At 41.8% G+C, this 20,084-nt stretch overlaps 1 protein-coding gene across 2 annotated transcripts; it reads left to right on the forward strand.

Moving 5' to 3' along the window:
- Positions 1–293: 293 nt before the first annotated feature.
- Positions 294–18,961, forward strand: ppm1ba (protein phosphatase, Mg2+/Mn2+ dependent, 1Ba). Of its 2 annotated transcripts, XR_011585265.1 has the most exons (7): positions 294–658; positions 7,012–7,908; positions 8,427–8,544; positions 9,908–10,022; positions 10,263–10,320; positions 15,055–18,243; positions 18,288–18,961. XR_011585265.1 is itself a non-coding variant. In XM_070840643.1 (6 exons), the coding sequence occupies exons 2-6, from the start codon at positions 7,021–7,023 to the stop codon at positions 15,082–15,084; spliced, it is 1,209 nt and encodes a 402-aa protein (XP_070696744.1). In that variant the 5' UTR covers positions 294–658; positions 7,012–7,020; the 3' UTR covers positions 15,085–18,961. The 2 variants fall into 2 exon arrangements, 1 of the variants encoding a protein (XP_070696744.1); XM_070840643.1 differs by having other exon boundaries at positions 15,055–18,961.
- The last annotated feature ends 1,123 nt before the right edge of the window (positions 18,962–20,084 follow it).

The raw sequence follows: 20,084 nt of genomic DNA on the forward strand, positions 1-20,084 counted from the left end.
TAGTGAATATGGGAAATTCAAAAAGTCACAGGGGCTGTGTGTGTATGTGTGTGTGAGTGTAAACAAAATTTGGAAAGCATGTTTCTTTCTAACACACACACTCACTCACACACACAAGCAGCAATAAAACAACTTGATCTTCACTGTTTACAGTGTCAGTGAAGGGGGTCTGACTGACACAATATTTGACCAATCGTTTCTCAGCTTCGAATCAGCGTTTGTCCAATCAGAGAAGAGAGTGAGACGATTGCCTCGCCCTCAAACTGCATGTTGAAAAAGAACGTCATCTGCCTTATACATTTAGCTTTAGCCAAAATTAGCTAGTTGTTCAAATCATAGATACGTCTTGCCGAAACGAGTGTTTTTCTTCTCAACTGACAGCTTACGTGGCGGCTATTTATTTAGTGCTCCATAGGCTAACCGTGCCAAACATGTATATTAAAGCCTTATTCCGATGCAGAGACATGCTGAAAGGAGAACTGATCGTGTGAAATGCTGGCTAGCCTAATCAAAGCTAGCTGACGAGCAGGGGCCGAGAAACGAAAGTGGCTAACGTTAACGAGAGATAAGCCTATCACAACAAGCCTGGGTGCTATAACATACCTGCTACTGAAGCCACAAGACGAAGGACCGATAGAGATAGTTCCTTTCCTACCAAGTAAGTAACGTCTGGTACCTGAAACAAGCAGCGTTTCTGGTAACATTGGCTCATATTAACATCGGCTATTCTCCCGCTAACGTGTAAAAACACTTTGACAACTTGGCTAGCTGGTTAGCTAGCAGCACAAGTGGCCTTATTTTCACTTGGAGACAAACTGACTCCTAACTGCCTTTATCATGGATCAGTTGAAGTATAATTTTATGTATTTTGGTGATAATTATGATGTTATCAGTCCTGCTGATGTTGTGCCGGTTTTGTGAAGTCATTGATGTTAATTGTTGCCTTGTATTTTGTTGGACAATTTTCAAATGTATCATCAGCACCAGTGTGCCAGTTTATAGTTGATTGAATTAAGTGGTTTAAATGGCATCACAACCTTTTGTTTATGGGCAACATATGGCTGATACTGCAAATCTATTCATGTCATGATAATATACTTGCACCTTTCACTCTGTAAGCAAATACAGTCCATTATGATGGTCTATGAGGTAAATGATCATTTGCCAATAATGGTGTGTATGAAATGCGACTCACATGAGGAGCTGGATCAACATAGTTAATTCTGGTATTTTATTACAATAATTTTCCCTTGAAGGTTCAAGAGAACTACAGTTTTTATGACAACCTAAACCTCTTATGTTGTAATTATGAAATTCATCTTTTATTAGTCAAGTCAACTGTTATTTTTATAAATCACAATCTCCCCCCAAATACCCCTTAAACAGGAAAAAATGGAAGAAACTTCAGGCAACAGAAGAGAGACAGACATGCAATAGATGTTGCGTATACAGAGCAGACCAACAAAATCACAGTGTATATAAATAATGATGACAAAATTACTGATGCAAGTAGATTTTAGATATTATTTACTGTCAGTATACATAGCAATATGTAATGTTATTTAAAACTTAAGTTCCCTCATGTTTTGTATTCTCATGAAACACCAGCACAAGAATTTACTTGTTTTATTGCCTTGTTGTGGGTAGTTTTATTGGGTTGTTGGTGTGTATGTGGCTGTGTGTTTGGCAGTGTGTTTGTGTGGCAGTGTGTTCCAGAAATGGCAGCATCATAGGTGGCATGTTTGTGTTGGCACCTTGATGTGAAATCCTGCACTAGCCATGCCGTTTTAGCCTATGACTGCTGTTTGTCTGTTGGCCCGTCCAAAGGCATTTATCTATACACTTTTGGTCCAGTGTGCTGGTTGAACCACTTCACACGCAGATGTACGCTCAGATACAGTGTTAACTGGAGAGCTCGGTATAACTCAGATAAATCTGTTAAGTGCCAAGAGGGGAGATGGATGAAGTGTCAGCATTTGTCTGAACAGGAAAAGACTGAGCTGCAGTTGAATTTTCTGGTAGTAGTTTTCTATTTTAGATAAAGCCCGGATAAGTGCTCCCTGTACACGTTATGTAATGTACTTAAACTTTTGTAGCTTTTATCACATTTCCATTGTCATAATCAGATTATACTCCAGATTTGCTTACCAGGACAATTTTGATTAAGATAAGCACACATCTTGACTGTAACTCTGTCATTGATTTCAGCTGGATATCAGAATCTGGGCTGCTTTAAACGTGTTAAAAAAAAAAAAGTAATTGTGGCCAAGACTCAAACAGGTTCACTGAACCATCTGAATACTGTACATTTTACTGGCTATGATGATATGCAAACACATTGACTGTGTTAGTACAGCATGTCCTTTAGGAATTGAGATTGCTTTTAACCCATTCAGTACATGGCAAATGTCTGACCTATGCAATAACTCATCATTCATCCCTCTGCCTCGCTCTTCACCACATCTCACTGTTTCTCAACTTTTGAAGCCTGGGAGTTAAATTGAAAGCAGGCCAGGTTCCTGGATCGAGAGAGCAGGTACAGGATATACAAGTCCACGTGAGCTTCTTGTTGCTGAGAACCCACTCACTGCCCAGTATAACATGACACATTCACTTTCTTTCACTTTGGCTGTAGTCTGATATACTCCAGTCTGGTCTAGTAACGGCCCCAGCTTCCCTGACGCCACTGCACTGACGATGACTGAAGCTGTCTGTTCAAAGAGCACTTGTTCTGGGAAACTGACTGCTTCTGATGTGACTTCAGTGATGAGTCATCTAAGAAGGGGATCTGCGATATCCCTGGCCTGTTTGTTCCACCGCTCTAATTTCCATTTTAGTTAAAATTTTTTATCATACCAGAGGATAGTACATTACAGCAGCTACTCTAGATACATTGAGTTTTCTTATACGGATGTGGAGAATGGATGCAGGGCTTAAGCCCCAGATGTTTTTGACAAAGCACCGAATCTTTACTGTTCATCACACATTTGTGTTTTTGGACTAACTGGCCGGTACCCATATCTTTATGCCTTGTCAGCCATACCACCAAAATGAAGCAAGTAAAGTAAATGTAATGTGGGGCTGTCTACGTTTACCCAGTGCTAAGTTGTGAAAGCTTTTAAAAGTTTTAAGTATAGACTGATTTATAATACATAAACACTATATAAGACAGCACATCCTAGACTACGCCCAGGATCTCAACTGACCCTAGAACCACTTTATCAGCAGGAATGTTATCTCCCGCCTAAATAGCAATGCAAGCACATTAGTAGAAATTGATCATTACAAAATTAACTGCAGGCTCTCAGTATTGGCTTCTCTAACTAGGGATGTAAACTGGAGTCAAAACATGGACTCAAAGTATTCGTACAGTGCATCTGTATTCATTCGTATGGCATCACTGCATTGATTTAAATTGTTTTTAGCCTTTAGGAAAGTTCTCAGCCTCATGATGCTCTCCTCGATGTCACACAAAGAACACACACTACATTAGATGACCTCTTACTAGTATCATTAGAACGCCACATGTCTGTATTTTTGTGTTAAATGTGTTCAGGTATTGTTTTAAAACATAAATCTAGGAATTGTACTCAATGTTATGGACACTTAATAGAATAAAATGCATGTTGTCCTCAGTTTTAAGGATGGTTGCCAGTGGCCAAGGGGACTTTTACCTGGGTTGTGTCCAAAATTGTTTGCTTATTCGACATTGCTCACTAAACAGGGAACATTTTGTAGTGGGCAATATAGAGTGTCACATCAAAAAACAATATTGGGACTCTACTCAGATCATTCCCCCTATCATTTTTTTCCACTACTCATTGCATTACATTGTTGGTTAATTTTAGCATAAAAATCCCACCAGAAATTCAGGTAACACTAGAAAGACACATTGCATAACGGTTGATTTTAGACACTGCCCTGGTGTTAAGTTACATTTAATGCCACCAGCCATTAATCAACGCATGCAAATCATCCACAAGTTGATTGCTGTGAATTTCCCTCAGCTGCTCCTCTATCTATAACTCGATAGCACCTGGCTTCTACTACACCACCACGCTACATTCCCCATCAACCTGTTCATGTTGATTCATTGTATTCTGAACATATTGTGTTAATTTATTGCTCATTTGGTGCATGACCATAAACACTTTTTCCACCAAATACACTACAACTGTTTGGTGATACTGTCGTCTGAAATGTTGACGTGGTCCGTTATATCGCATACTGTACACAGAGAGAGATGGAGAGAGATTATGTTAGTGGTGGTTGACTGTGTGTAGTCTGTCTGGCAGGCTGATCTGGGCCTTTGTGGATCCCATAAGCAGCTGACTGTTAAATTGAGTTAACTTGTTAAAGCTACCCTGCTTGACTGAAGTCTGAGACCGGAGGGCCTTTCTGTTTAGTTTGACTCTCAGTGTCAGCCATTCTCTTCATCTCGCCCTTTGTGCCATGTAGAGATGTGAGAGAAACCATTTGTTTAGACCCAACCCTGAGATGCACTCGCACTCCACAAATGGCCACTTGAATGTACGCAGACACGCATACACACACACACACGCACACACACACATGCATACACACGCGCACGCACACACACACACGCGCGCACGCACACACACACACAGTGGCAGTCCTCTTGTCGCATGCTGCAACCACCAACACCTACTGCTCCTGTTGCTATGGCAACCACTCAACTGCCACTCCAAGCTGTGTAACCATGGCGACATCAGACCGGGTGACATTACGACCCGGAGTTCTCAGTGCTTGTAACTGTGCTCACAAGTTATGGACACTGGTATTTTCTTTTTCATTTTTAATGCAAGACCAGCTAGGAATGGATCATGTTGTAGCTGTGTGTTGGTGATGACACACTGGTACAGTGTATATGCTGCATAGGTGAAAGAGCAAATGATTTGGTTTGGTAATTGTACACATGGCTTTGATATCTGCTTAGTAATAAGTTGAATATGTTTGTGAATGCATTTGTTGTCAAGGTAATAATTCAAGTGATTTGCATTTGTGATGCTTTCCAGTCGTGTGTGTGTGTGTGTGTGTGTGTGTGTGTGTGTGTGTGTGTGTGTGTGTGTGTGTGTGTGTGTGTGTGTGTGTGTGTGTGTGTGTGTGTGTGTGTGTGTGTGTGTGTGTGTGTGTGTGTGTGTGTGTGTGTGTGTGTGTGTGTGTGTCTTATGATGTGCAAAACAACACACCTGTTTTTTCTCAATGAAATTAATTAGGCCTGGAAGTCATACAAACCAGTTTGGTTCAGATCATCCATCTTTTCTAAGAGTAAACAAAAAATACTAAGCCTTGTGTCATGATTTTGTGCCACTAATATGACAGAGTGATGATAGACGATGATGTTATGGACAGTTTTGTAATTGACACTGCTTTATTAGGTCAGCTGTTTGCAGTCTTAACCATAAATACCTAGTAAGTATTATGTGTGTTTTTTAACTTTTGGTATGATTAAGTCAGATGCCATTGGTTTTGTCAATTACTCTTACTTGTGTATTTTTGCTACTATTGTGACTTGAGTCCTACACCAGCTGTGCAGTGATGGGAGGGGGGGGGGGGGGGTCACATGATCAACAGATCCCCATATGACCTCATAAGTGGAACCAAAACTAAACGGCATGTTTTCACACACATTTACTGAACAATGGAACAGGAGAAAAAAAGATTGGAGATCTCATAGTTGTAGTGTCTCTAGACACACATTTATGTTGAAAAGACATTTATAAAATGCATTTTGCATAATATGGGACCTTCTTTTTTTTTTTTTTTAAAAAGGCAGTTTAAACATTTCCTATATAGATGGGGGTTAACATGAAAAATGAGAGAGGCCAAACTGGGTAGTTCTTATGTTTTAAAAAATATGCGTACATTAAGAGACTGGAATCTTGAGTATGACTACAACTTACTCGTAAGAAGCATTTATTGATATTTTCAGGAATTAAAGTCCAAGTTAAGAGTGCACTTTACGAGGTTAAGAGGCCATTAAGTGGTGTGACAATCAATAAGACTGTACAAGTTTATGTTCTCATATTACGTAACCAATTAACATAAGCTGGATACAGAATTTCTCTCTCCAATCGAGCAGCTTGATGCGGCTGTTCATTTAGCTTAATGCAGGTGCAGCTATGGACAGATAACACATCTTCTCGACCACTCCATGGAGTTTGTTAATGCTCTTAGTAGCAAGTTCTGGCTGGCCAAAGAAGCTTTTAAGCTTGCTCCTCAGTCTCTTCAAGCATAAACCAAAGTGGCTGTGCTATTTCTGGATATGATGAGCAATGAGCACTGTTTGGTTGAATTATTCCTTTAGACCTATTAAGTAAACAGTAGAAGAAACACACACGTGCTTAAAAGCTCCAGCAGTCCCCTATAAGCTCCTTAAAGATCTGTGGGACATTTGCTGGGTTCACATTTTCAGACCCTCAAACATTCAGTTGAGATCTGTAATCTGTTTATGTTGGCTGAAAAGGAATAACAACTATAATTTTGAGTGGAAGCCTAATTTATGTTCACAACCTGATTCAACAACTTGAAAATGAAAACTGGGCAGTATGAGCTACTTTATGAAGTTTCAGAGATGTATTGCCAGTCGAGGCTTTTAATCCGCACCTTCAAGAAACAGAACTGGTCAGAGTTCAAATGTCTGCAGATATGGAGTTATGTCTTAATTAAGACACCACTACATTTCCCACCCTTACAGTCTATGTTGGTTAAGTATTATTTTTAGTATTTCTGCCCCTGTTATCTGCTTGTTTTAATATGCTGTGTGCTAACATTTTCATATTCCACTTGGTGAATCATATGACCTTTTCTCTCCTACAGCTTTAATATTCATGAAAACCAATGCTTTCATTTTATTAAATTTTCTACCTTGCTGTTCCTTTTAATTTGATGATTGCTATGAATTATTATATTATTATAATATTATTTGTTATGAATAGCAGTTTCTAAATTACTTTTTTTATTGTTCTGTGTCCTCTTTTGTCTCTCTAGGGCAGAGTCATGGGTGCATTCCTGGACAAGCCCAAGACAGAGAAGCACAACTCACATGGTGAAGGCAAGGGCCTGCGCTATGGGCTGAGCTCCATGCAGGGCTGGCGGGTGGAGATGGAGGACGCTCACACAGCTGTGTTGGGACTTCCTGCTCCTGGTATGACTGACTGGTCCTTTTTTGCCGTGTATGATGGCCACGCTGGCTCAAGAGTTGCCAACTACTGCTCAAAGCATCTTCTGGAACACATAATCAGTGCTAGCTTAGGGGCCGGAGCGACACAAGGCTCCCAGGCAGGTTCGGAGAGCTCCGCCAGTGACCCTTCAGCACCGGTTCCTCCTACAGTGGATGTTGTGAAATCGGGGATCCGGACAGGCTTCCTCAGGATCGATGAGCACATGCGCAGTTTCTCTGACCTTCGAAACGGCATGGACCGCAGTGGCTCCACAGCAGTGGCAGTCCTTGTGGCACCTGATAATTTCTTCTTCATTAACTGTGGTGATTCTCGAGCTGTTCTATACCGCAATTCACATGTGTGCTTCTCCACACTCGACCACAAGCCTTGCAACCCACGTGAGAGAGAGCGTATCCAGAATGCTGGTGGCTCAGTGATGATTCAGAGGGTTAATGGGTCACTGGCTGTATCGAGGGCCTTGGGGGACTACGACTACAAGTGTGTGGATGGGAAGGGGCCCACTGAGCAGCTGGTTAGTCCCGAACCAGCTGTGTGTGAGATGGTTCGGGCCCTGGAACAAGATCAGTTTGTGATCCTGGCCTGCGACGGCATCTGGGATGTCATGTCCAATGAGGAGCTCTGTGAGTTTGTGAAATCTAGGCTTGAGGTGTCTGATGACCTGGAGAGAGTATGCAATGAAGTGGTGGACACCTGCCTCCACAAGGTGTGTACAAATTTGTTTCTGAGCATGACTTTGATGTGTTTTTGCTGTGATAGCCACTGTTTTCGTATGGCTTATTGAAAAATGTGTGGAATCCAGCAGAATCAAGTCCTGCCACTAATTTCTTTTTAAATGATTGTGCCACATAGGAGGCCATTTGAATTACCCACTCCAAAGGGAGCTGTATAATGAAGAAATGTACATAAAGCTCCAAAGAGGTTTTTGTTTCAGCTGAACAAGAACTAGTTGTAACAGCTTTAATGGTGCAGGTGCCTAACGAAATGGCCCCTCAAGTAAGAAAGGAGAACTAAGTGAAATTGTTTAGGCAGTTATAGGACATGACATTTAGAAAATGCCAAGAACGCAAGAACAAGCTTTCAATTTTGAAGTATTGACCACTTGCCTTCTTTAGGCTTGAAAGGTGAAACATCTTGCAGGTTTCCTCATTAATTCTGGACAGCAAAAAAACTCCTTCTCCTACGTGCTCTTTCTTCATCCCTCTCTCCTCCCGTCCTTCATAGGGGAGTCGGGATAACATGAGCGTTGTGTTAGTGTGTTTGCCCAACGCTCCGAAAGTGTCAGAGGAAGCTGTGAGGAAAGACGCAGAACTCAACAAATATCTGGAGTCTCGAGTGGAAGGTGAGAATGGATGGGTGGAGAAAAAGAACCAATGTTTACTGTACGTGCAAACATAATGGGATTGCTGAATTAGTCTTTGTTGATTGTTCAGATTCTTTTAGTGGCTCACCGTGAATTTTAGGTCATTTATTTTTAGTAGGTTCTTGAGTTAGTTTATTAATGTCATGTGATAGGCTGTGAAAAATGTACTGCTTGCTTTTACAATGGCTGTGGATTTACATTATAATTAATAATCAATTTCACCCATAAATTCTGTTGTTTAAAAAGGTTTAACCATGAAAAAATGGTCTTTACCTTCCTACAAAGGTTTTTCTTGGAGCCACAGGATCTTTTTCCAACTGAAACTGTGTATCATATCTGTATGCATGCTTTCTCCACTGACTGACCATGCCACTCTCTATTGTCTAACCTCCAGCCAAGTTAGCTCCGGCTCACAGCAGAGGAATGACACCATCATGACCTCCTTTTCCATTTCAGCAAGCATCTCCCCTCTTTATTCCCTGTTCACTCCTCTCCTCCTTTCTCTCCCTAAACTCATCTTTCTCTCCCCTCACCTCACTCAAACATTCCCTGTCTTGTTTGGATAGATTCCCTGCTCCCCTTCTGTCGTTCTGTCTGTCCTTTTCTTTCTCACTTCACTTTCTCAGGGTGCACGAGTCCCCTATGATGAGCACAGCACAGCTTTTCTAGTCTTTGTTCCCTAGCTACTGCTAGTTTGTGTAAAACCACGGTCTACGTAAAATGAATCTCTACTCTTATCTTGTTTTTACAAACCTGGTGCCAGTTTTGTCTTGATCCAGTGAATGAAAAAAACTGGGTCTAATATTTTGAAGATCATTGTAATAGAATAGGTAACAGAAGGAGGTACTAAATGTGTATCACTGCCAATTAATGTTTGCTGAATGGTTTCATTGGCACTCCAAAGTGGGTCAAAATAAGTTTATATTTCAGGGTAAATTACCGTTATGCAGAATTTGGTTCGGGTGAAGCAGAGTAGATGTTTGGCTTCAGGTACTGTCTAATGCTGTAAGATAAAAAGAAAGGGGGACTAGAAAGAGAGAAGAAAAGAATTAGGTAGAGGAATGCTCTGGCTGAACATTGACCTGGCCTCATGCCACTCTCAACTCAGTTGCAGGCCTCTTTCTGTCACCATCTCTCTCCCCCTCTCTGTCTCAGACACACACTCATTTCCACAAATTCACTGGTACGGTTTCCATCTTCACTTCCTTTCTCCTCATTTGTCACATTTTTGGTCTCTTTCCACTGTTCTCCTCTCCCTCTCATATCTTTTCCCAGCTGTTCTTGGCTATCGCCAGTCCTGTTAATACTGACTTAAGTAACAACACGTCTGGTGTTGTTTTAGAGATGCTGTCTCGGCCAGCGGAGGAGGGGTTTCCTGACCTGGTAACAGTGATGAGGAACCTGTCCACCGACAGCGGCATGCCCACTCTGCCACCAGGGGGAGGCCTCGCCAGCAAGTAAGGACCACCGCCCTCAAAGGGATACTTTGTGTAGTTTTAACAGAGGAGTTCGGCATTATTCTGCAGTCATAAACAACTGTAATAAAAAAGGAATGAAAAATATCAGGGAGGCATATATCTGTATGAAACCCTTGTTTATATGAATTTATATGCCCTCTGTTGTTGCTTTGATGGATGGTTCGGATTGAACAGCTTGAGTGACCTAATCCCATTTTTATATCTATGTTCTTCCTGTAGACGCACTGTTATTGAAGCAGTATACAACCGTCTGAACCCATACAGGGAGGAAGATGGGGTGAGTATCTGTACCTGTTGAATATGACCATTGTCCTTCTTTGGCCATGTACACAACACTCACACACAGTTGTTATCTTAAGTCTTCAGGCATAACACCTATCTGAGATATCAGCTGTCCTATTTGTTAAGTTTGTATTTCACATATGAGTTTCAGTGAGTCTCTGAAAATCTTTCATGTTTATTCATCTCATCTGGTGGACCAGACTGGTACTTTCTGTGTATTGTTTATTTTCACATTCAAAACCGTAGCAGATGAAGTATTACGATTGACTTCAGAAATGGCTTGGAGCCCATCACACACTACCACTATGAAAAGCGTCTTTTTTTCTGTGCATCATGCACACCTTCCTGTTGGCTTTCACAATGGGTTATGTATGCATGACAACACAGCTTTGTCAAAAGTCTTTCTAGTGGAACTGAGAACTTTTGCTCTTTCACCAAATCCAAATGACTGCAGGTGAAACGGTTCTCTGCACTCCCTGTGCATCAAAGACTTCTTTGATCAGTTTATTCAGCCCCCTCACATGCTTATGCACAACCATGCACACACACTGAGGATAAAGCTATAGTCAAAACTAGGTACATACAAATGCATGACAATAAGTAATTCCATATACCAGCACAATTCTGAAGATTTAGTGCAACACTAGGAGCAATTGATTGGAAAGAAATGAATACACTGACAACCTGTTTCACATTTTAAACACTCGAGTTGTGTAAGCTTCAAAAATGTCTCTGTAATTGAGCTGAGTACCAAACTTTGATACTTCAATGGCACCGACCAAAGTGCTTCGATACCAGAGAGTATTGAAAAATGCCTCGTCATTCTGTACCAAATTTCGATACCTAAAGAGTAAATCTCATCAGCATCAGGGGTATCGCCCATTCAGTGATTACCGCTGGTAAAATCGTTTGACGAGTGTGGTGACCACCCTCCGGCTGCCCACCAGATCACCCTGGTGAGTAAGCGGCTCAAGGTTGAGCTGCTAACCCCCGTTAGCTCTGTTAGCTCTGGTTCAGGAGGTAGAACAGTTGTATGGTAATCTGAAGGTTTACAGTTCAATTCTGGCCTTTTTTCATACTGTTATAATTCCAAGTGACAATAAATTATATTTTTATGCTCTAAACTGCTTTGGTTTAGAAAAGTGGCAAGTTCCTGAAACATTAAACTAAAGAGTTGAAACGTACAACTGAAGTTAAACCAGATTGTAGGTTTATGTAGCTAAAAAATAGAGCTTAAGATTTGTACGGTAAAGTGTAATGTAATTTTTGTTTTAAGACTGACTATAAAATTGTAATGAATAAAAATGTATCGTTTGAGAACAGGTATCAAAGTCAAAGTATCAGTACAGAAAATCTTTGAATGACGACCAGTCCTACATTGAAAGGTTAATAGCTTGCTCCTTCATGTTGGACAGTGGCTGTAAGTCAGCTTTTTGCCAATTTCCTTGCAAGCAAAGTATCAAAATGTCCAATTATACTTCTCAGACCATTGCTGCAGCAGTATCTTCTTCTTTGCTGTCTGTCGTTATGCTAAAAGAGCTAAAGAGACCCAAATACACAGCTTCTGTTTGTCATTAGTGCAGTTAGTTGCTTACCTTTTGTCTCATGCAACAAACAACAATTAGATATAGCTAGGAAAAGGAAAAACAAAGCCATATTTCTAATCGTATCTGTCTCAAATAAAGGCTCTATGTACTGGAGGTGAATAAAGGTTGTGGCCCATATTTGTGGATTTCTGCCAATGTATGTAACAAATGTTAGCATCATATTCAAGCAAGTTATTCCAAAGGTTGTAAACTTGCCCACAGATGTGGAAATCTTTCCTTGTAGAGCAAGACCCCGATTGGCAGGGAATCAGTGACACTTGTGGGCCTGTTACTTGTTCCATGTTGTTGCAGTGTATGGCTGCATATGAGTGTGTGTGTGTTTAAATGATGGCGCAGATGTGTTTGTGTGGGAATGGCACACTGAGATGCACCGCCGTTAGCACTGTGGTTTACAGCTCTGTCCTCTCGTTTATTCACTGCGACGTCTGGTGTGTTCCTGTATGTATTTGTGTGACTGCACATGCTGGTGATAAACATATCAGAAGTCCTCAGATGGAGCTGGACAAGGAGAGGTGTGCTTGGAAGCTCCTGCTGGGGCTGTTCACCTTTATAGAGTTGTGTTGTCTTGGTTTGTCTGTAAGGACGTAGAGTTACTGTTATCATTTCCTATGCTGGGCTCACACTACTGGAGTTTAGCCGAATTTGAAATCGTGCTGCATCACACACATGAGGAGAATCTTCACAGATCTTCTTCTCTCTAATCTCAAACACACTACAAGATCTGAAAATAATGGCGGCACCACATCACACACCACAGGATTTTATTAAGATTGTCGCCAGAGGGAGTAATGGAGCACCTTGTTTGGTCGCTCGTGATCTCATGGGTAAGCAGATGTAAACAAAATGGAGACTGACATGATGCAACTCGCCAATGCTTTACCATGAGAAAAAACAAAAGGGCTAAATGAGTCCAGACGTGGTCAATATGGGCTGTCAGTTCCTCAGCAACAACTGGTGGTGAGATTTTAACCTTTGATTTTTTTATATCGCTCAACAGTACTATGCTAGCTAACGTTAGCCTCAAAGACCATCAGCTGCTCTGGGACGTCCGTCTCCTCGTAGACTTGACTCTCTCATTGGCTGTTGGAGTTCTGCTCAGAAAGTAATGCCGTTATTATCCAGAGTTAGGATCCTAAATATCAAACATGTTTGAAATTATCGGAGTGGCCTCAATGAATCTGTGAGCAGATCTGGAGCTTTAAGACTGGATCTGCAAGCCCTTCATATTAACAGATAATCTGGGCTGGACATCGGTACCAACCAAGGCACCAAACCAGATTCCTCCTCTGATTGTCAGGAGTGCTGAATCGGGGATAAATCGGCTTAAAACTCCTGTAGTGTGAGCCTGGTTTTATGCACACACCCAGAAATGAAAAGGTTATTTTCTACTTTCTATTGCCAACTTTTTGGTAGTAGAAAACTGTGACCTGGTGGAAGTTTGTGATGCTAGTCTAAACCTTGCAATGCATTGCTGAACGTCACAGTGTCTTTTTTTGACCACCCACCACCTGGGGCCACCAACATCATAAATTTTACACATAATGGCATTAAATAGTTTTAAATTATGATCACAATAACAGGAATGTATAAGTAATGCTTTAATGTCAAGGTTTGGCACACTGGTTTTAGTTTCAAAGCAGTGAGATACATAATCACATAGCAGTTAATAACACTTATTGTTTTTCTAACAGACTTTTTTAATTAAAGGTGCCATCCATAAAGTCCATCCATCGTCTATATTGCTTATCCCTCAGGGTGGCCGGAACCAATCCCAGCTGACATTGGGCGAGAGGCGGGGTACACCCTGGACTGGTCACCAGTCAATCACTGGGCCGACACATAGAGACAGACAACCGCTCACACTCACATGACAGGCACTAATAGCACTAATACGTTGTACTTTTTAAAAGCTAGCCAAACCAGAGACATTTGGTTTGGTCCAACCGTTCCACCAGTTAATGAGCAACTGGGCTCGGCTGTCATTTGTATCGACTGACAAAAAGAGCTGCAAAATGTAACTGAAGCAAGGCATAAGGTGACAAATAACAAACCCCTGTTGATTTGTTTTGTATTAAAAGATAGAAAATAATTACTGATGGCACCTTTAACTTAAAAAACAACATTTTCCAAAAAGCAAGACAAAAAGCTTGGGGAATTCATCACAGCAGCACAGTTCAAGTTCAGATTATATTTTACAAATGGTGTGTGTTAAGGTGGACACACACACACACACACATACACACACACACCTACAAATTGATAAGGGATGTATCGATTTGTCTAACTGTGTGTTCACCCTCTGATTAACGCAGCCCTCCTGTTTCATTTGGTAAGTGATCACATATATAACTGTTACACCCCTCCCCCTTCTTCCAACCCCTCATCTACACACACACGCCTACATACACACTTGCGCGCATTCTTACAGGCATGTAAGTGGCGGCCTGCTACGCATACCCCCTGTCACTCCTTCATCAGTCTCTGCTCCCCGTTGGTCTACTCTCTAGCATGTGGAGCTCCATCTAGAGTTTAAGGCGCGTGTGCGTGTGGACGTCTGTGTGCTGACATGACTGTCCAGGTTGGATGAGGATGAATTGCCGTTGTTTTTGGTCCTGTCTGTCCGTCCCTCACGTCATACGGACACAAACACGCATGCACTGGCCCTACACGCATGCACTTCTGTCTCGCTCAGTCTTTCCACAACTGCACGCAAGTATATAACAGTCCCTGTTTCTGTGTCGCTCCCTGCAATAAGATGAAAGTCCTTGGAGTTGTTGTGTTGGCGTATTGTTGCAGGAAGAACCTGTACACTGAGGGTGAACGTGTGCCCTGGCTTACACTGCTACTGTACCTGCTTTTTAACTTGTTTTTTCTGTCGTGTCGGTCATAGGAAAACCTGGCCTTGAAGTACAGGTTGGGGAACAAAATTACTGAATGTGACAGTAAAGATTGTGTTTCCACATTTGATAACGCTGCATCCTCTCTTTTTCTCTCCCTCTTTCACCACTCTCCCCCTCCTTTGTCTTGTTTTCCATCTTTTCTCACCATTCTTCCTCCCCCCATCTCTCATTTTCCTGCCTCCTCTTTCTCTTTCTCTTCTCTTGATGACTGTCCTCTTGCAGAGCGGAGCTGACTTGGAGTACCACTGGTAGCTGTCCAGCACAACTGCCTGATCTGAAAAAAAAACAAAAAAAAAAAAACACAGGACCACTTTTCCACACAAGATCACATCCACAGTCACCTTTTCCTTTCCTCTGGGATTTATTTTTTATTTTTTTTTCCCCACACTGAGAGATCAATCAAAAAGGAAAATCCCGGTTTTAAAAACAAGCAACACACCCAATGTGGAGGACAGCACTGTTGGTTGTTTTTGTAGAACAAAACGGGGGAAAAACAAGAACAACTCGGTGATGGTCTGAAAGCAGAACTACATACACAGTATATACGTCAGAGGAGGAGCAGACAAGCACAGTTTCTCTTGCACCTCGTTTTCTTGCTTTCTTTGTGGTGGTTGTTTTTGCTGTGGATTGATGGAGACACGGGAGCAGCTCTTGCTTTTGGGCTCTATGGTGTCTTTCTCAGAACTGATCGAGAAGGGGGGACCCACAACTCAGCCAGCCAGCCGTTACCAAACCAGCCACTCCAGATATTTGTAAGATACTGAATAGACTAAAGTGGTTTGTTGGCTGCAATTTTTTTTGGCATTATTCCTTTTGAAGTGTGAACTTTACTTGCACCTGACTGGCAGCCAACCGACCACACAAGCCTGCGGCTCCCACGCAACTGTCCAGTTCAGTCAAGCTCTTGGGTTTGTGGGCGTTACTCGTACTCAAATGTGGCCCGACGCTTCACCCGCCCACACACTAGAGGAAGGCTCCACAGAACTCCCAGATTTAAACCTCCCGAAGTCCTCGCTATCCAAAGACCTCCGGGTTAAAGCCTCAAACTCAGCTGGGGCTACACGCCTGAGGGCAACGCATTTCAGTTTGGCTCCTCCGCACTGTTTCCAGACTAAAACGGGACATGTGGCCGGTGTGCCGGGCTGCAGACGGGACTTAACACGGAGACAGCTTCAACCCAAGTGTGATGACTCTTCTTGCACGTCCCTGCTCACTTTCTCTCCTCTCCTCTCGTCTCTAAAAGGATATTATCAAAATGTTGATTTCTCACTCTTCCCCACTGTCTCCCTCTCTCTTTTCGCTTGGTTTGTCTCTTCTTATGACTGGAAGAGACTTGGCTGTCATTTGCATCGGCAGACATTGCCAGAATCATAAGCTTTTGAACCTGCTGTTAAAGAGATAGAAAGATAGAAAATATATATTAAATTCATATATATTATATAGATATATATTTTGATTTGTTTGATTCATCTTAATTCCCAGCCATGGTATTCGTTGTGGCCTTGTGTGCGTGTGTGCGTGTGTGTGGGGACAAATTAAAAGACAGAAAAGTCAAAGTTGCACACACAGCAGCTTTCCAAAGACAGGGTTTGGGGTAAAGGAATTCCAGCCTCAACAAAAACTTCCTCCTGGTTTCTTTTCAACAGATGCACACACACAATCCTGCTCCTGCTACAATTTGCCTTTTATATCTTTATCTAAAAAACAAACAACTAATGCCTTTTTTCTTGATTGAAAAAATTCCATCATTTACTTTTTTTTTTTTTAAATGTCTTTTTAAATGTTTTTGGTATATATGGCTCTTCAGAGTACTGTGGCTGTGGCGCGATTACAGACGGGTAAGAAAACAACAAGGGGAGCATGAAATATACCTTGTACAGCAGACTGAGAGAAGGAAGGAGAATTTTGGTGTTTCACTGTTTGAAGTAAAGGAGGGACACTGTAGGGCAGAAGAGAATAGGACATACTGTGTCCACACTGTCACTGAAATCGCTGTCCTTAATTTTTTCCAATGCTACCTTCATAGACTTCGCCTCAAAGGCACAGGGCGGTTGCTGAGAACAGCCCTGGTTTGACTCTGGTGGACTGACCGGGAGTCCATTTCATTTCTGTCAACACAAGCACTAATAAGTGATTTGAAACTTCATAAACAAATGTTTGTGAGAAAAAGCCTCTTTTTCAAACGGTTGTCTTTTTGAAACAAATGTGCTCATAGACAAAGTCGATACACATACTTTGCATGTGTATTCTTTTCTGTAGACTCATTTAAAATAGGCTATAAGTATATACACAGAACTGTAATATACATGTTTTTTTTTTTTTCTTTTTCTCTTTCAATCATTCAATGGAAGATTCCTTGTGCTTTCTGAAGTGGCAGTATTGAAAGAGATTAGGCCTAACAGAGTTTGCTGGCTGATAAATGTTCTTGTGGTACACTTGCTCTTGGTGCCATATGACAAATAGGTACTTGAATGTGTAGTTTTTATTTTATTTTATTTTTTTTGCAGTTGCATTGTTTTAATGGGATGATTGATTTTTCTTTGTTTGTGGTGGAGGGAGCGGGAGGGGTGGGATCGCTACAGTCGTGCATGTTTTGTGGTTAAGGGAGGAGTGCATTTTGTGTGTGAGTGGGAGACGTACTGGGCAGAGGGGAGATTAATGCGGGTGTGTTCAGCGTGGTGGAATACAATGTTGGAGAGGAAAGGTGATGAGAAAAGAAACAACACGGAGAAAAGTAGGAGCCCATAACGGATATTATTTTTCTTTCAGTAACAAAATTGTTATTTTAAGAGTGAAATTTATTTGGCCAATCCTTTTAACCCAAGTAAGTAAATGTCTTTCTTTGCATCTGATTTGATATTATTCCTAAAATGAAATTCCATAGTGGACTCCTACATAAGATTTCATAACTCATATTTCCTGGCCTTTTAACATTGTAGTGGGTTTTACCACACTGAACACAGCCCTCAGTTTAGGCTAATGTCAAATGTATAACAGACACTGGGCTAGGAGAGGTATTAAGAGAAGGAAGGAGGGAGGGAGGGAGAAACTTTTTTTTTTTTTTTTTTTTTTTTGAATGTAATTTTTCATTATTCACACTGATTCCACTGCATGGACTGAATACAAGCAGCACTGCAGCATCACATTCTCTCCTCATCAGTCATTTAATGACAAAACAAGCTCTCTTAGCTCCCTTTTTGTTCTGAGAAAAATAAGCAAAGAAGTACTTGATCATTGTTCTGGTTGTGGAATATTATCTCAAGACTTGTGTGGAAAGGCGTCTGACTTTTTTTTCAAAGGAGGACTTTGGAGGTGTTTTGATGCCTGAATCATTTTATTTTAAACATTTTATTTAAACTGAAAGACCCATTGAGGTTGCCCGCATTTACAATGATGTCAAGTTACAGACATGTAAAAAAAAAAAAAAAAAAAGGGGTGACAAAACTCAAAACAAGAATAAATGACTTAATACATTGAAGCAGGGAGGTTTGTGACCGCCATCGGCTGGTCGAGTCCAGTGTGTCGACGATCATTCCAAGAGTTTAGGGCACTAAAATAAAAGACTGACTTTCCTAATTCAGACCATACTGGGGGGGGACCTTAAGCATAAGCTTGATGATTTGGTTTCAGGATGTCTTTCGTGAAGAGAGTTTTACAAAACTTGTAGTCTCCTGAACCTGTGAGTTATTCTGGGTCGACGTGACCGTGACAGGCGAGAATTTGGAAACGTCTGCACAAAAGGCAAAAGATGGAAATAGGATGGAAATGAACCCTTGTACTCATTACCACCTCCCTCTGTCATCTCTGGTCACTCTTTATATACACGCTGTTGGAAGTGACAGTGAGAAATTCCACATTTGCTTTTATTTATTCCTGTGCTTTTTAGCTCGTATAAAAATTGCTCTGTTTTGAAGACAGACTGAGGTAATGATGAGCTGGTGTGCATTTTTAGAGTAACGTGTGGCCCAATCACCTTCACTTTTGAGAGGATTCGAGGAAGGGGAGGTTTATGAAACACCCAGGCTATTCACCATCCCTTCTTCCTGTACTAATTTCCCAGTATGCTATTGTGATGTTACAGACCATACAGTGAACATAAACGTCAATAAAAGATGGATTTAAGTTTAAACGCTTTGAACTCCTCTTTTCTCACAGTGTCACTTGTGTCTTCATGTGTTCACTAGAGCACAGCAGAAAGACTGATTTGGTGTCATTCAAAGGCGGTTTGTGCCCTCTGTGGTGTACCTTGCTCTTGTATTTAGCATGCATGATGCCTCGCACACCACTGGTCACATTTTGACAACAATTTGGTGACTGATTTGTGCAGTTACTGTATTACAATGTTTCTCAAAAGTAAACAAATTGTACTTACAGAGGTACCTCAGTCTGACGTTTCCTCTGTGACTCCACACACCGCGGTAATACATGGCTATCTCTATTCTCTGGTGTTTTACTGCTCATAACACAACACTGATGTAGCATTTTGGGCCTTGAGATGTCTTTTCCACATCCTGGATCCAAACGTCTTTGCAGAGGGGAGCAGGTGGCAGGTGGAGTAGATATACAGTGACTGTGCGAGCTAGTGCTGGTGTCTAATCACGTGCTGTACTTAGACACACAGCAAAAACATTGTTTGTTCTCGGACTTCTGAGATTTTGGGCTATTTTACTTCCATAACGTCTTCTTTTTGGACAAATGGAAAGAAAATACCCAAAAGATACACATTTAGGTGTTTATTTCACTTTTTTGTAGTGAAACATCTTCTGATGCATAGCTGGGGCACATCATCATCAGTGATGGACCTGAGGTCACTGGGTGTTTCGGGCCTTTCGAACATCAGACACCCTCTCTCAGGCGGCCCAGCTGAGGTTCATGACGCCTCAGCTTGTGCCCCAGCAGCATTCAACCACGGATCCGCCCTCTTTATCCAGAGCCACCTAGAGGCTTTCTCTGCTGCCTCTGTGTTGTTACAGATGGCCCTTCTCCTTCTCTCTCCTGTGATGCCGAGTGCAGTGTAGGCTCTGCACAGAGACTGTCCGGCGAAGCCTCTGCACCCTACTTCCACAGGCGAGCACCTAGCCTTCCAGCCTTGTCTGTGGCAGTCGCTGACGAAGCCGTCGTACTTACCCCTCTTCCGCTCAAAGGCCTCCTCCATTCACTCTTCCCACGGCACAGTGAGCTTCAGCACGACAACGTTCTTTGTTGCCTCTGACACCAAAACGATGTCAGGTCTGAGGGTGGTTTTAGCAACA

Source organism: Pempheris klunzingeri, chromosome 12 (assembly GCF_042242105.1).
Source record: "Pempheris klunzingeri isolate RE-2024b chromosome 12, fPemKlu1.hap1, whole genome shotgun sequence".
Lineage (NCBI taxonomy): Eukaryota > Metazoa > Chordata > Actinopteri > Acropomatiformes > Pempheridae > Pempheris > Pempheris klunzingeri.